Genomic DNA, 16,524 nt, shown 5'->3' with positions numbered 1-16,524 from the left:
GGTATACAAAGATTATAAAAACAATAATAGAGATATAAATAGATAGAAAGATAGATACAGAGTGAATGGGTGAACATAGTGTGTAGGCTACAGTATGTACAATAAATAAATGTAGTATGTACAATAAATAAATGTAATATGTACATATGTGCAGTCTATAAAGTGGTATAGCCTATAGGATGTATAGTGTAAAGTAAGTGTAAAGTGCACCAGTGGTTAGAGTCCAAGATGGTTGCAGATAGTGCATGTTTAAAGTTCTTAAAGTCCTCATAATAATAATAATACAATAAAAAAGAGAGAAAGAAAAAAAAGACAATAATATTAATTTTATAAATAATTATTTAACAAAGAAGGTAGGCACTAATACTTGTTTATTTTATTTGGGATTATTTTACATTTGTGTCAGTAACAGTATCGCACGTGACGTCACCAATGTTTACTTTTACCTAAGCCCCGCCCCCCATGTTAGCATCTAGTGGCTAGCTCGTTAGCAGCCACAGGGAACGAGGCAGCAGAGCACCGAGAGACCTGTTCATCTGTTCCTCAGTCAGACACCACCACCACCCACCGGAGCCACAGACTGACTGTCCGCCCGGCCACTCAACTCGGTGAGTTAACGTGAATTCAACAGCGCGCTGACACTCACTGACTCATTGTGTAAGTCAACGGTAGATTAATTGTTATATTACCGAGAGAGAGGAGAGAGAAACGGTTATCAGCAGCTAGTCGTTCTGCTAGCTGTTGTTGTTTAGCTGTTAACGTGAACACCTCCCGACAACAAGGTGGGTCAACAACTGTTGTCCAGGCTAGCTAACACACACATTAACGACACTTGGTATTTAATACTGGTTAACTTTAAACCTCCTGTTTTCTCTCCGTATAAATACCCAGTTAAAGGCTCAAATGATCAACCTCATGCGATGGTTGGTGTTGAAGGGATATCGATCCCATTCATATCAAGCTAATCTATAATGATAAACCAGCAGAACTACAATCAGTTGCATCAGATAACGTTCATAACGTGTTGGATGCTGGTTGTATTGTTTTGTAGGTGGATTTAACGTTAAGTAAACTTAGTGAACCCAGCTTTTTAAAATGTGATTATATTATTGAGACTTGATTTAACAACAAAGTATAACTTTCTACAGTATTAAATCTGACTGACGATCAATCAGATCAGACAGAAGGTGATAACAATCTAGACTGAAACCTAGAGAGAGCAAATAACTGGTTCAATGCAAGACAAACTATCATATCCATTATGAAAAGGGTTTTGATCATTACAAGTTGTAGTTGTAGCTAATATACTTGGCCTTTGGTTGTGATAACGCCTGTCATCTCATCAATATACATATTGTATTTTTATATTTTATATTATATCAAATATAATAGAGATAATATTATTATCTTTTATATATATTTTTTTTAATATTTATATTGCACTATCTCTTTTTTTATTGTATTATCTTTTTTAGCACCTATGGGATTGTCACAATTTAATTTCGTTGTACTACACAATGACAATAAAGGGCTTGAATGTTGAATCTTTACCTTAATATAATGCAAATATTATATTATTATATTGTTATTTTTTATCTAAAATTGGGTGGTCTGCTGTATCAGCAAATGTTAACTTGCCAAAAACATTAAGTTTATTCTGCTACATTGTGTAGAATCTTGTGGATTTATCTGTATACCAATCATATCCAGCTGTTATACATATATATTTAAACATCCGTGATTTTAAAGTATATTATTTTGCTTTTTTTGAAGGGCACTTCATGATGTAAGCTTCTTTATTTTGACATGGGTAGACATTTTGATGAATAGTTCATGTGAAACCAGTTGTCAAAAACTATATTGTTAAGGAAAAGGGTGTATATTGTTTCTTTAGGAAAGGCCTCTTGGCAGTGTTTCCTCTCCATTCTTTGAAGAGTGGTGCCCCCCGCTACCGCTGGAGAGTTGCCCCTGTGGTGAGAACACTTTAAATAAAGTAAAAAGTAATCATTGGCTTATTACGCAGTTCATCCCGAAAACAGTTGCACTGCAGCATGACCGTTCAATTATCATAATTCTACAGTATCCAGATAATATCTGTTTTTATGCATAATGGAACTAATGTGGAATGTACCCAGTAGTCATCCTGGTTCTTACGACCAAAATTCACCCCTGACGCCTTCAAAAATGTCTACAGGAAACACTGCCCTTTGTCTCCCAGAACTAATCCTGATCCTGAAAGCAAAAGTAAACAGAGTGGAAACTTCACCAACAACTGTCTGTTTTGATTAGATAGGTTTTAGGTTTACATTACAAGAGTTAACCATCTAAGTTATGACGCATCGCTGCAGCTAGACACAACTTACTGTTCAGTAGTCGTCTATTAGTCATTCTCAAATGCAGGAAACACTGTGTGCAGTTTTTCTTCTGTAATTCGTTTGTAGCTAACTGTTACAGTTTTGAGTTTATCTGTACGGATGTCTAATCAGATCATCTGCCAGATGTCGGTTCTCAGTGGTGCTTAACTGATTGATTGATTAACTGATTGATTTCAATATTTTAATTTAATAGTTAGGAAACCCTGAAAATAACATTATCCTTAAGGCTGTCTTCTTTTCATTTGAGGCTCTCTGTGTAGCTTTCCATCTGCTCACATTATTTGTTTGCTTACTTTATTTACCTTTGTTTATGCTGCTTAGCGTTTGACTCCAACACGCCCAAGCTGTATACATAAAAGCCTACTTGTGCATTGTACTACCTGCCACAGCAGTTTATCGCACCACCTGGTTAATGGTAAATTGTTCCAGAAGGAAGATATGTTTGCACATAAACACGGACCCAGGGCCCCTGTGTTTACAGTAGTCATGGCAGCACTCGGTTATTCAACAAATAGACCTAGCATGTTCCTCTCTCACTTGTAGAAGAGAATGTTTGTCTTGGTGGGTAGAGCTGTTACCGTGCAGTTCTTAACTTTTACATTCGACACAGGTTTCTTTGACATGGTGAATGACTACATTATTGGGCCGTTTCAGAGATATTTAGTTATGTTTTTTCTTTCTTGGAGAATGGACCTTATCACCTTTGTGAAGTAAAGGGCTTGTCAAACACATCTGTTTGTCAGCTCCCTGTATTACACTGCACTGCTTTATCCAGCTGTTTTCATTTATATGTGTTTCCTTTCACAGGTCAGTGAAGTCCAGATGCATGAGTCTGGGTCAGAACCAACAAGCCACATCATTCCAGCAAGTCACACAGAGAACGGGAATAATAGTGAGAATGAAATCCGAGTGAGGAGCAGTCAGACTCCTCCTCCAGAGGCACCAAGGGTCAGTCATATCCAGCTGCATCGGTTCAACACATCAGCAGTAGTTTTTAAATGGATATACTGTATATAGATTTTTTTTTCTTTTACAAATGTTGCAATATATGTAGTGCTAATCATTTGCATATTCCACCTAATTATGACATAATGATAATGCTGTATATGTATGTATGAGCTGAATATGGTTTGATAAATTGATTGTAGTTCAACAGAAAATTAAGATGCAGCTATTTTGCTTATTGGTTAGTTGTTTGAGTCCTCTTTCAAGCCAAAATGGCACATTTCCTGGCTCCAGCCTTACAAATGGGATGATTTGCTGCTTTTTTTTATGCCTTACATGAACAAGATATCTTTGCACTTTGGACTGTTGGAGACAAGTCACTTGAAGATGTCACCTAGGACTTTGTGATAGGCATTTTTGCTTACTATTCTGTCACATATTATGGACAAGATGAATTATTGATAGATGAAGAAAACAATCTGCAGATTACTTGAAAGTGAAAATAATCTTTAGTTGACTTTCATCGCTTTTCAAACACATTCGTTTTCAGGAGTTTCACTGCTTTCGATGCATTACATGATTGATTAGAGCATGTTGTTGATGTTATTATAGAAACATTTGCTCAAGACATTCAATATTCTAACAAACGTGTGGGTGACGTTGAAAACAAGGAACACATAGGTTTGTGAAGTCAGGATTTTGGACAGCTAAGTTTTGATTTCTGAATATGCTTGATTTAAAAAAATGTGGACACAAGTGAGTCATATGAGACAACCGTTGTGATGATTGGCTGCTTTTCTTTGCTTCATGTGATAGTAAACTGAATGTTTTTGAGTTTTGAACGAAACAAAGAATTTAAGACGTCACTTTGGTGCTGTAGGAAATCGTAGTGGACTTTTATAGACCAAATAATTAATCCAAAAAGAATGATTGGCTGATTCACACATAATGAATAGTTAGAAGCAGCCCCATCAAGCGAACAATGTTGTGTTCAGAAAAGCTTTTTTTGCTGTTGAGTGCAGTTCTATCAACAGCTGCATAGGGGCATGTGTAAATGTTTGTTTTGTGAAACTAAAAATATGTGTTGCTGCGACCGATGCAGCTGCTTTTACTTCACTAAAGTGTGAATCACAATTAGTTATGCTACATTTGAATTAATGTCCAGCCGGTCTGGTATCCAAACATCTTTTCTTGTCAGCATTCATAGACATAGGGGCAGACAGCATAGCCTTCTGTTGTGTGAGAACGTGAGGTACTTTGTGTTTTTCTTCTGTTTTTTATATATTAATGCTGAAGGGGAGCACAGCAGGGATGGGGGGAGGTTATACTGGGGGTTGAGAAAGGGAGGGAGAGCACAGCTCCTGCTGGGCGGAGGGATCAGGGATCAGTGTTGTATTGTTAGTTTGGTTCATGCTCACATCGTGTAGGTTAGCGAAGCTCTGTTAGATTGTCCGGTAGAACGTTATTGCTGTTTTTTCATTGCCAAGACAGACTTTTCAATGGAGACTATCAGGTTTGTCCAACTCCTTCTGTATTTGTTTTTATAATAGCAGGCTATGTTTTAATCAGGTTTCTATATTTGTCTTAGTTATAATCATTGTAAATGATGTCACATTTCTGTGGCTATTTATATTTGTGATATTTATTCAATCAGTCAAATTTGTTACCAAATATCAGTATGTTTTTTGCTAGTGACACTCTTTTTCTCGTGCCACACCCATAAAAGGGCCATATTAGTAAATATTAAATCTCATAAGGGAAGCAGGCAGATTGTGTTTGTTTTTGCAGCAGAGTTTTCAGCGTTCCTATTTGCTGTCAGTCATCTCAGAGTTCACAAGACCAGTCTTGCGGGAACAGATCCGTGTTTACACTCAGTTGCTCACTGGTATGACTTTCAACAATAACAACAACAGAAGATGTTTGGACTCGCTGGCTGCCATGGCAACAGGGATTAGGCAAAGGCTGTTGTTGTGTTGATGGTGTCCACAGAAAAACTAGCGGGGCCAACTGGCTCTGCTTGTGGGATAGACCTGTTTTCATTGCTTTTGGTGGCCACCTCTGGAGCATTGAATTTCATAAGAAAAGGACAGAGTAGGAGGCAGTCATCTGTTATTGTTAGCCCAAAGCCTGTGTGAAATTCACTGTCAGTTTGTTTACCCGATTCCGAACAGACTCTGCCTTGGAGAGAAATGTTTGTTTGTGGTTCAGACCTTAATTAAAATACGAATCTCAAGTTCTGTTTTCGTAAACAGGCTCTGTATGCTTTTTTTTTTATTCATTATTTATATGTCTGTGCAATTTTGATTACTCTGTTTATGTTTACTGTAAACATCCCTTGAGCTGTGAGGCTTGACAGTGAGGGGGGATGGTGTGTGGTAATTGCTGCGTGCCTAAGCAGAGGATGTTGTTGTTGTTTTCGTGGTACGGGTTGTTGTTGTTGTTTTGATGGAGTTCAAATTCCCCTAAGACTTTCAATGTTGTTGTTGTTTTTGCTTTTGAGTTCATTTTAGCAGAAGTGGCAGTAAATTCAGATGGCAAGATTGACCAGTGAACTGGGAATAATAAATAAGGAGTACTGTGAGTTACTATAAGTTATTTTTTTTGTATTTGAAGAAGAGGCATGGGAGTAGAGCTGCAATGATTAGTCGACCAACATAAAATTAAATGGCAGTAATAATTTTTTTAATTAAATGGCAGTTTAATTTTTTTTTTTTTTTTTACTGGCAGTAGTAAAAAAAAATGTTTAAACCACAATGTCAAACACGTGCTGGTTCCAGCTTCTCAAATGTGAGGATCTGATTCGTTGCTTTGTCATACACGATAGTAAACTGAATATCTCTGGGTTTGGGACTGTTCTGAGTGACATCTGAAGATGTCGGCTTGGGCTGTGGGTATATTGTGGAATTTTTCATTATTTTCTGACATTATATAGACAAAACTAATAGAATAATCGATTGATCAAGAAAATAATCATCAGATTATACAACAAAGAAAATAAACGCTAGTCGTAGCCCTATATAGGAGTAGGTTTGACAGTTTGCCATTACACATGTGTGTGTATATTGGGGTCCCTAACAAGTCATTGACTATGTACAGTACACTCACTACATTTACATGAACGCAATTACAGGGAAAAACTTATTACTGCCAAGGTTTTGGACAACAAATCTATGGCTGCTACAATTATTCTTTTGTTTGCTATTTTCATTCTTTTTTACATTCATAGGGATGTTGATGAGACAATGAATATTTAAGTAAACCACCTTCTTACTCTACCTACTACCATATTAACCAAGGCTGGCATATATTAGATGTAACAAGACTCGGTCAAAACCGAATATATGGCTGGACCGTGTATGGTCAGTCTGTGAATTTGACGCTAAATTGTTACACAAATAGTCAGTGGTCATGTTTATAATGTGAAATCCAGCGGTCTTATCCACCAGGTCCAGCGAGGACACTAGGAGACGCGCTGCCCCACTCAACGGGCCGTTCAAGCGGTGACGCACACCATCGTTGAATGCACGTGATTGGTCCCTGGTGTGCTGCTTATCGTTTCAAACAGGAAACAACATGACGGCCTGCTAGTAAACTTTGTTATTCCGTCAAAACAAACCACCAAAATCTACTTCTTCTTAAACAATTCAAGCGAGAAATAGGCTATGCCACTGCTGAATCCAGTCTCATTTTAGAACTACATTGTCTAGTTTGACAGCTCGGTCCAAGTTTCGTGAGTCGGAGGCGTCGTGCCACTGAGGAAACTCCAACACTCGGCCGACCAATCGTGTAACTTCAACACTCACTCAGTCACTCAGTGGCAGACTTTTGTGTTTGTAGGGCTGCCCCCTCTTAGTCGATTAGTTGACTAATCGGTCATTTTGCTCTTAGTCATCTAAAATTTCCGTAGTAGTTTTTTTTTAAGCTGAATGACTTATTTCCAAGAAACTGATGAGCACATCTCTGGTAATCACAAGATTTAAAGTGGTGCTTTTGTGTGATCCTTTGTGGAGAAACTCAGATTTACAGTTGACAAAATCGTATGAGTGTTAGTCGACTAAGAATTTCTTTGGTCGAGGAAAGCCCTAGTAAAAACAAGACTTATTTTTTTCCTTTAACATCAGAACACTTGGACTGACGGTGCTGTTGAGTGAGAGAACAGACTCTGTAGTGAGAAAGCACATGATTTATTTCTGTGTGTGTGTACGTGTTACATTTTACAAATAACCTACTGTTTAGCTGTGTGTAGACCTGTTTGTTTCAATTTTAGTTGAACTTTGGATTTAATTAATGCACCACAACAAGATCTTCTTTTTATCCTGCCACTCTGCTGTCACACAGTGAAACTTTTCCTTTCTGGTATCTTTGTCTTGCACATGTCCTTTTGTTAAAATCTCTGTTAGAAACTCTGTATGCTGCATACATGACCAAGAAATCAGGTTACTGCCGGAGAAATGTGTCTCGTAATCCTTTAACCTGATTAAAGAGATACGGTTTCTTGTTTACATGTAAACACACTGATTGTCTGCTCTAGAATACAACACAAATGTTGTATATGTTTGTCTTTTAAATTACCCTTTCTAAGCGGTTCTGTCATAGTGTTTTTTTCTTTTTTTTTGTGGTATGGATTTTAACTTACCATTCTGTTATGTTTTTTTTCTCTCGATGATACAGTTTCCAGTGTCTTTATCCATGATGACCCCACCAGCAGAGGCCCCACAGCAGTTACAACAGACGCCACAGCAGCAGGTCCTCAGTCCCCAGCAGCTCCAAGCGCTGCTCCAGCAGCAGAAAGCACTCATGTTACACCAGGTAATGTATGTTTAAAACAGCTATGTGTTCTTCATCATCATAGCCCACATCAAACACAATGCTTTTATTCCTCTTTACTCAACATTTTGCCAAACATTTCTGCAGCAACAAATTCAAGAGGTCTTCAAGAATCAGCAAGAGCAGCTAAATATCCAGCTGCTGCAACAGAAGAATGCTGGGATTGTTAGTCAAGAGGTAACTATTATTCATTATAGCATTACTTTTAATCAGTTCATAAATGTTTAATCATTGTAGCGATATTCATCATGTAACCAGGATCATTAATTCCTGAATAAGGGGCAAGTCTGATCCAGTACATTTGTACTAAAGGTTGAATGGCGCCATTACTTAACACGGAAATTATAGTAATTATTATAACCAGTTACACATACCGTACAGTCTGGAATATTCTCTGTGGCACACAAAGGAGTAGCAAGTTCCTGGTTCGACATAGTGTGTCAGTAATACAAAAAATAGGACTTAAGGGTGAAGCTGTGAACGTAATAGACCTTGATTACACAGGAAGTGTTTTTAGCTGCGGATGGCACTTATTTGTAATGATTTCCAATTAGTTTCAAGGCAGTTTCGTGTCGTGTCTCCAATTTAAGTGCCTCTAGTTTAAGGTGCATTGCATGTTCAGAAACTACATGTTGCTCTGTCCCAGTAGCCAAACTTGCAGTCTTTGTGAAGGTGTGTGTCATATGTTTAAAAAAAAAAAAAAAGCCAAAACACAGTGCCGTTATCAGCTTGAGTGCATGTATTTGCATAACATCATCAGTTAACACATAGAAGGAACCTGGCTAAGTGCACGAGGCAAAAGGTGTTGGAGACACAGAAAAATACTTTCATGTACTCTACATAGTTGTTTTCCAATTAGATGAAAGCTAAAGTGGGCATTCCCTCCATTAGGTCTGCTGGACGCAACCAAAAATGGAGGACAAATTGGTAGCATTCGTTCATGCTCACAATGTTTGACCTACAGAGAATATCATGATGAAAACAAGCAGCATCAGCCCTGCTCAAACAGATGTTTGTTTCTTCTTTAAATAGCTAATGACATTAGCTGATTTCATTAACTTTGTAAGCTAAGTGATTGACAGCGCCTGACTTTATGGTTGCACAGTGAGACAGAGCTGTGTGTGTGTCACGTTTTCATCCAACCCTACAAAATATGTCCATCGTGTTCTTCTGTCATATCGTCTTAGAATTGATTTATCTTAGATAAAGATTTCTTGCCTGAAACTCAAACTGTTGAGAAATCCCAGAACAAGCTGTATTCGTCATTTTGCTGACGGGTGTTGTGTCGTCTCTCTGTCACAGCTGACAGCCCAGCAGATTGCCATCCAGCAGCAGCTCCTTCAGGTGCAGCAGCAGCATCTCCTCAACCTGCAGAGACAAGGCCTGCTGTCTGTCTTTCCCACCAGCCCCATTACACTCACAGGTATGTTGCATTACAGTCCTTACTGCATTGCTATTTTAAACACTTAAAGGGATAGTTTGGGTGTTTTGAAGTGGGGTTGCGTGAGGTACTTCTCCATAGTCAGTGTATCAGCTACAGTAGATGACGGTCGGCACGCCCCCAGTTTGGAGAAACAAACAGGAGTTAGCGCACGGAAGCAAAGCAATGTACTGCTGTGGACGGGGCCGGCAGCAAAACGTATTTTAGCCACCTAAAAAGAAAGGCTCACCTAAAAATCAATAACACTTTAAATGTACGCCATATTTAGAATATTTTCAGCACTTTACCTTGCCATGAGACAGCTATACCGTATATGTTTCAGTATATGAAGCCGTTATCTATGCTCTCACCAAAGCAACCAGACTCCTTTGGGGAAAAAAAACTGTAATTTTACCTCGCAGAAAATAGGAGTTGCTGTTCTACCGCTGCCTTGGTTGGTTGGTTGGTTGGTTAGTTAGTTTGTGTTATTGTGTGACTTTGGTTAGTTCGGATTCACCAAAGTCACACAATAACACAAACAAACTAACCAAATCAAGGCAGCGGTAGACCAGCAAGTTGTGTTGTGCTCTGCGAGGTAAAATTATAGGTTTCTTCAATAGAGTTTGGTTTGCTTTGGCGAGAGCATAGATGGATACAACAGCTTCCGTTCCCCGTCAGAAAGGGCTGTCTGACGGCAAGGTAAAGCGGTGAAAATATTCTAACTGTAGTGTACACTTAAACTGATATTGATTGACTGTCATCTACTGTAGGTAATACACTGACTATGGATAAGTACCTCATACATCCCCACTTCAAAACACCCAAACTATCCCCTTAAACACTTGGGGAAAATACTTGCAGGGACCATACTGAGGTATGGGTGAATGTAAATTCTCAAATATTGAGCCTTGTAGGCATTATACTGACCCATTTATATCAATGCCAGTAACCTAAATAACAGAAACACCTCTCAGTTCAGCAGCACCACAAACTACATCCTCCGAAATGCTCATAAAGCTGAATCACCTCTCTAAAAGAGTTTCAACACAAACTGAGCATTATATCCTTCACATGAAGATAGGATTTATTGCAGGGCTATAAGCTGCATTTGCCTAATAAACTCAGTGTGTATCCTCAGATGTTATGATGTTAAGTTAATTTGGTTGACATAATAAAGTGACTCATGCAAACATAGTGGCACCCCAGTGTATTCTAACACAACATTTTATTTATATATGCAATTCCAGGCTGTGAGAATGGTAGCATCCTGTGCGCTGGTGGAGACACCAGAGAGTCTTCCAGTCAACAATCCACCACCAACGGTCATCACGCTCTTCTGAGGAAAGAAAGGTGCTTAAGAGATTTATACTCTTCCTGTCGGAGCTTTTCCTCTATATCCTGTTTTTAATGTGCCTGAGCAGGAACAGCATGTTGACTCAGCGATGTATCATTAATTAATGGTTGATTTTTTTGTACTTTTTGCAGTGGGTCGCTGGATGAAAACACACAGAACAGCCACGCACTGTATGGAAATGGCATGTGTAAATGGCCTGGCTGCGAGACTGTCTTTGGAGACTTTCAGGCATTTCTCAAGTGAGTGGTGAAACTTCTGAGCTGGCGTAATGTTAATTCTATCAATCATGATGTAGTATACAGTAGATCAGCTATAGGAAATATATAGGAAATATGTTCTTTAATTTGTAATGTATATACGTTGGAGCTGTAAATGTCACATTTTAATCAGATCTTGCTGTTGCCTCCTCTTATTTTACTATTATTATTTCCTATTTTTGTGGTGTAAAACCCCGTGTTTTCAAGTTGAAATGAATTTATTCTTGAGGTTATTTTTTGCTCACATGGTTTCCATAAAGCATGTCATGATTTTTGTCTGCAGACATTTGAACGGTGAACATATACTGGATGACAAGAGCACAGCACAGTGTCGTGTGCAGATGCAGGTGGTCCAGCAGTTGGAACTGCAGGTACACATTTGATTTATTTTCTTTATAACCTTTTATATTTCTTTTTTTTTTATAATCAAACACCAAAAGGGACAGTACATCTTTTGATTTATTAACAGCAGTTTTTTGTTTTTTTTGACAAATATAACTTAACCATTGTGGGGTATCCAGTCCTTTTTTTGGAACTGTTGGAAAAAGAAAAAGGAGAAACTTTCTACTTTCAACTCTGACTGTAGCAGTGGTGGTGTGTTTTCACACCGGGGCTAGAAACAGAAGTGATGTCTTTAGATAATTACACTTTTCAGGATGCCAGAAACCAACACTGAAGGTGATTTTGTCATTTAACGCAAGCCGTGAATTCACCGACTCTCAACTTCTATTTCTGTCCTCTCATCTAACACAGTTGAAAAAGGACAAAGAGCGACTGCAAGCTATGATGGCTCATCTAAAGTCCTCTGAACCCAAACCCGCAGCGCTGCCTGTAAGTACCTGCTGTTTGCTTCAATTAAAATAAATATTGTTTTGCTTGTAGTTACGCTGACGTTTTCCTGACTTAACTGGTTTGTTTGTTTTTTCAGGTGAATCTGATGTCGAATATATCCTTCTCCAAGGCAACATTGCCCAAAGGCCCTCCTCCTATGAGTTTGTCTCAGAGTGCCACGGCGCCATCCACACCCCTGACGCCGCTCTCTGAATCCCCCTCAGTCCTCACTCCCAATAGCATGTTCACTGGAACCCCTGTAAGAAGGCGATATAGTCGCTCTGTGAGCCAAGGTAACGGTGAGATCATCGACTGAACTTCATTCTTTTTGTTGTTGTTGATTTCGAGCTGGAACATGCCTCTGCTTAAATGCACATACCGATAATTTCATAGGGCCACAAGGGGCTTATTATCTTATTTACTGTATATTACTTCTATTTTCCACAAATTTGAAATGTTTTCTTCTTTGTTTCATGTTCATTCTGTAAATGTTTATGTATGAATATTAATGTGTTTCCACAGATATAGTTGATAATAAGGAGTTCTACTTGAGCACAGAAGTTCGACCTCCATTTACATATGCGTCTCTCATAAGACAGGTAATGTGTACTTTGCCCATTTTACACGGCCACAAAAATATTATAATATATTATTTATAATATGAGTAGGGCTGTCAAAGTTAACGTGATAATAAAGCGTTAATGGAAATACATTTTAATGCCACTAATTTCTTTAACGCATTAACACGTTATGCAAATTTTGGTGAGAAAAAAATGGCATGGCCATTTTCAAAGGGGTCCCTTGACCTGAAAATGGGTTATGATAATCACGTGTAGTTTGGGGCAAGTCATGGTCAAGTCAACCCAGTGACACACTGACAGCTGTTGTTGCCTGTTGGGCTGCAGTTTGCCATGTCATGATTTGATCATATTTTTTATGCTAATTGCAGTACCTGTGAGGGTTTCTGGACAATATATATATATTTTTTTGTGTTGTTAATTGATTTCCAGTAATACATATATATATACATTTGCATAAAGCAAGCATATTTGTCCACTCCTTTGTTGATCAGAATATTAAATAATGGACAAATCTCCCTTTAAGGTATATTTTGAATAAATAAAAAATGTGTAATTAATCATGATTAACTATGGACAATTATGCGATTAATCGCAATTAAATATTTTAATCGATTGACAGCCCTAAATAGTATATTATAAAAATATTTTGTAAGTAAAAAGTACTGTTGAAAATAGGAATTCACATTTTTGCACAACAATATTGTCCTTCTAAACTGAAATGAAGCAGATCCATATTTTTTTTTTTATTATAACTTTCTCTTACCAGCTCTTTCTCTCTCTTTCAGGCGATATTTGAATCACCTCGCAACCAGCTGACATTAAATGAAATCTACAACTGGTTCACAAGAAACTTTGCATATTTCAGGCGCAACGCAGCCACTTGGAAGGTATGAACTGTAATACATGTTAAATTTCTTTGGATAATTAATATATGAAACAGGAAAGGTCTACGTCGGTTGCATTTACATTTTCATGTGCAAATTCAACCCTTAAGGCATTTAGAAGTCCTAATTTCATTCTTTTCTTTCATCTCCCAGAATGCCGTCAGACATAATCTCAGCCTCCATAAATGCTTCGTACGTTTGGAAAATGTGAAGGGAGCCGTGTGGACGGTAGATGAGATCGAGTTCCATAGGAGACGGCCCCAGAAGGCTGCTGGTAATGGGTAGGTGTTGGACACGTAGCCAGAGCCCTGTGTGTTTTCATAGAAGTCAGATAAGCCTGACATTTATGACCTTCTAGCTCCACCCAATAAGTACACACACTATTTACTGTAAGCGAGCTTTCCCAGGCAAAGTTGGGCTACAACCAATATCAGAATAGCATGTTCACACAAGCAAATGGACGCCTTTGCGAACCAAGTGAAATTCCACACTACTGTCAGCAGCTTTATGGTACAGTCAATGGTAAATGCCACATCATTGTTTTATCTGGCTTGTCATTTCTTGCAACAGTGACTCAAACTCTTTAACCGGTGTGGATTCAATTAAACAAACAGACCTGGAAGTGCAGTGTGTATGTTGGCAGTTGCTCACAGTGCCAGCAGTTTAAGGATATCCTACTAAGCCTCGCCCGGCCATTTAGTTTCTGTTGCTACGCCAGTCAACTTTCCCGTTCATAATATGCAGTTTATTCGGATTAAGCATACTTTATTGTCCATTAGATTTGCATAAACTCGAAATTTGTCTTTGGCACTGGCATATAAGATATAATGATAACGGTGGCAGAATTACCTCTTAAAATTCTTAGTAATTGATTCTGATTTCAGATCATGTTAGCTCCACTAGTTGGTTAAAATGAATTCTGTGGACTTTTTAATGTTTGCAACGGACCTGTTATAAAATGAGAACCCTATAAAAAAGGGCTTTAAAATATGCCTTTTAATGGCTACATGCAAGATATAGTGTTAAAAGACTAAAAGTCATCTTCACAAGTTAATGAACCACGTAGAAGAAATAAAGAAACGGTGTTCTTATACAGGGTAGAGTAAAGTAGTATTATAAATATGAAGAGGAAAAATGTAAGATCAGACTAATATTTCACTCTAGTAGTTTTTGCTTGGAATGCACATCCCTAATTTTTCAGTATGTTTCATTTTTAAGGTTACAAGAGAAAATGCAACCAGTTTGGCTGTGGTTGCTCCAGTGTTAGCTGGGCATCCTAATGTTCGCAGCTTTACGTTAAAGGAGACGAACACACTGAAATCCGTTCCTTACACTTTCACTCTTTTGTTCTTGGAGAGGCTTTTAAAACATCCAGCACCCTCCAAATTCTTTAGATACCGAGTATCAGCCCCCCCAATCTATGATGCTTATCGTCGGTCCTTTTTGGTGTTTTGATACTAAATTAAATGGGTAATTAAAACTTTCCGTTGCCTCTCTGCACTAACAGGTCTCCGCTGAAGAACTCACAGAATCTTCAGAGCCTAGCTGGGTCTGCTCTTCAGGTAAGAGACGTCTGATGTTTCAAGCTCTATTTGTCAATAAGTGTATCGTAAATGAAGATGACGTATATAACATGAGGCTGCAGTGTACATACAAAGCTGCACTATTCCCGCAGAATATATATCGCAGTAGCCTGAGGATTGTCACAGCTATATCTGTTATGTGTTGATGCAGTGTTATAACGAGAGTGTTAACTTTTTCAGAGCGGCGGTCTCGACGGCAACAGCTCTTTCTACAACCCGGCCTCTATGGGCAGCATCCCGTTTCACTCCCTGCCTCACGTTCTCCAAGAGCAGATGAACGGAGCCCTCGCTAACGGATCCGGATACCAAAGTGACAGCAGCGCGACGCAGTCCCCTCCGCAAGCTTTGTAAGTGTGTCCTCTCCCAGAGCTACTGACCTCTGTGATTGAATGTAATCATGTGATCTCAAGTCCTGATTGTTTGTTTTTTCTGCATGTTTATCAAACCAGCATTAAAGAGGAGCAGGAGGACGAGGAGATAGGCGAAGGTTACCCCTACGAGTCTCCGGAGAGCACGGACGAGCACGGCCACAGCCCGGAGACGAACCACGACGAAGACAACGGCAGCCCGGAGAGGCTCAATCTTCACTTCGATCGCGTGCCTTCTCTCTGACTGTGAGGTCCATATCCTCCGCTCACAGCCCGTGTGACTTTGTGTTCCCAAAAAAACAACTGTTTCATCTACGTAACCAAACATTCTTCTTCTTCTTCTACTTCTTCTTCTTGGGGACATTTTTATCAGCATTTCTTATTTTATTTTTTGTTCTAAATCTAGCTCTCAATTCTCTCTGTACAGTAGAGTGACACATAAAAACGCATCTGTTCATGATTTGTCTTATTTTATACATATATGTGTGTACACAAAAGGACCATGATGAGCAGAGAAGCCAAAGGAAAGGGAACATTGATAGTTAGCACTTCAGAAATGAAAAATCCCCCCTACCCTCCTCCCCCCCTGTGTGTAGCTACTTTATGCTATGTTGGGGCCACACTACCTGATTTTATTTTAGTAGTCATAATATATATATACAAATTTGTAGAGGTAAAAAAAAAAAATGTTGCTTTAAAAAATGTTCACTGCCAACATGCTCTGATATATTTGTATTTAAGGTATAATCGATTGATCAAAAGTAGCTTCTTTATACTTGTCGGTCTTTTTCACCCCTTCCACGAACATTGCTGAATTCGCTCTGATTGAGCTTGTAAGAGTAGAAAATATAGATTTACCATTATTGTAAACCGATGCATCTCTATGGATAATAAATCCCTCATGAAAAATGTGTATACTGTGTGTGTCATGATTGCTTACTGGCGGTAAGCTGTGTGTTTCACACAATGAAATTATGGCCGTGTGACCTGATAGCAGCACCACTATCTCTCAGTAATGACTTTCTTAATGGAAGGTGATGGATGAAAGCAAAATGGTCTAGCTGGGGAGAATTTGCACTGTGGTCTTGTGGTATGTCCG

At 38.6% G+C, this 16,524-nt stretch overlaps 1 protein-coding gene across 2 annotated transcripts; it reads left to right on the top strand.

Moving 5' to 3' along the window:
* Nucleotides 1–458: 458 nt before the first annotated feature.
* LOC119490203 (forkhead box protein P1-B-like) lies at nt 459–16,338 on the top strand. Of its 2 annotated transcripts, none has more exons than XM_037773437.1 (16): nt 459–608; nt 3,183–3,323; nt 7,992–8,129; nt 8,235–8,324; nt 9,450–9,570; nt 10,815–10,917; nt 11,053–11,160; nt 11,462–11,549; nt 11,932–12,009; nt 12,107–12,302; nt 12,532–12,608; nt 13,376–13,477; nt 13,628–13,755; nt 14,982–15,036; nt 15,238–15,404; nt 15,507–16,338. In XM_037773437.1, exons 2-16 carry the CDS (start codon nt 3,198–3,200, stop codon nt 15,667–15,669), a joined length of 1,740 nt encoding a protein of 579 aa, XP_037629365.1. In that variant the 5' UTR covers nt 459–608; nt 3,183–3,197; the 3' UTR covers nt 15,670–16,338. The 2 variants fall into 2 exon arrangements, with proteins under 2 accessions (XP_037629365.1, XP_037629364.1); XM_037773436.1 differs by having other exon boundaries at nt 12,107–12,308.
* The last annotated feature ends 186 nt before the right edge of the window (nt 16,339–16,524 follow it).

This window comes from Sebastes umbrosus, chromosome 6, assembly GCF_015220745.1.
Source record: "Sebastes umbrosus isolate fSebUmb1 chromosome 6, fSebUmb1.pri, whole genome shotgun sequence".
Classification (NCBI taxonomy): Eukaryota; Metazoa; Chordata; class Actinopteri; order Perciformes; family Sebastidae; genus Sebastes; species Sebastes umbrosus.
Note: the sequence above shows the minus strand (reverse complement) of the source record. Positions and strands in the feature narration are given on the sequence as shown.

Bases quoted from the DNA above. Each gene is read 5' to 3' on its own strand.
- LOC119490203 (XM_037773436.1), top strand. From the start codon at position 3,198: ATGCATGAGTCTGGGTCAGAACCAACAAGCCACATCATTCCAGCAAGT. The intron at 3,324-7,991 runs GTCAGTCATATC...TCGATGATACAG, and splicing joins CTCCTCCAGAGGCACCAAGG to TTTCCAGTGTCTTTATCCAT. The intron at 15,405-15,506 runs GTAAGTGTGTCC...TTATCAAACCAG, and splicing joins CAGTCCCCTCCGCAAGCTTT to CATTAAAGAGGAGCAGGAGG.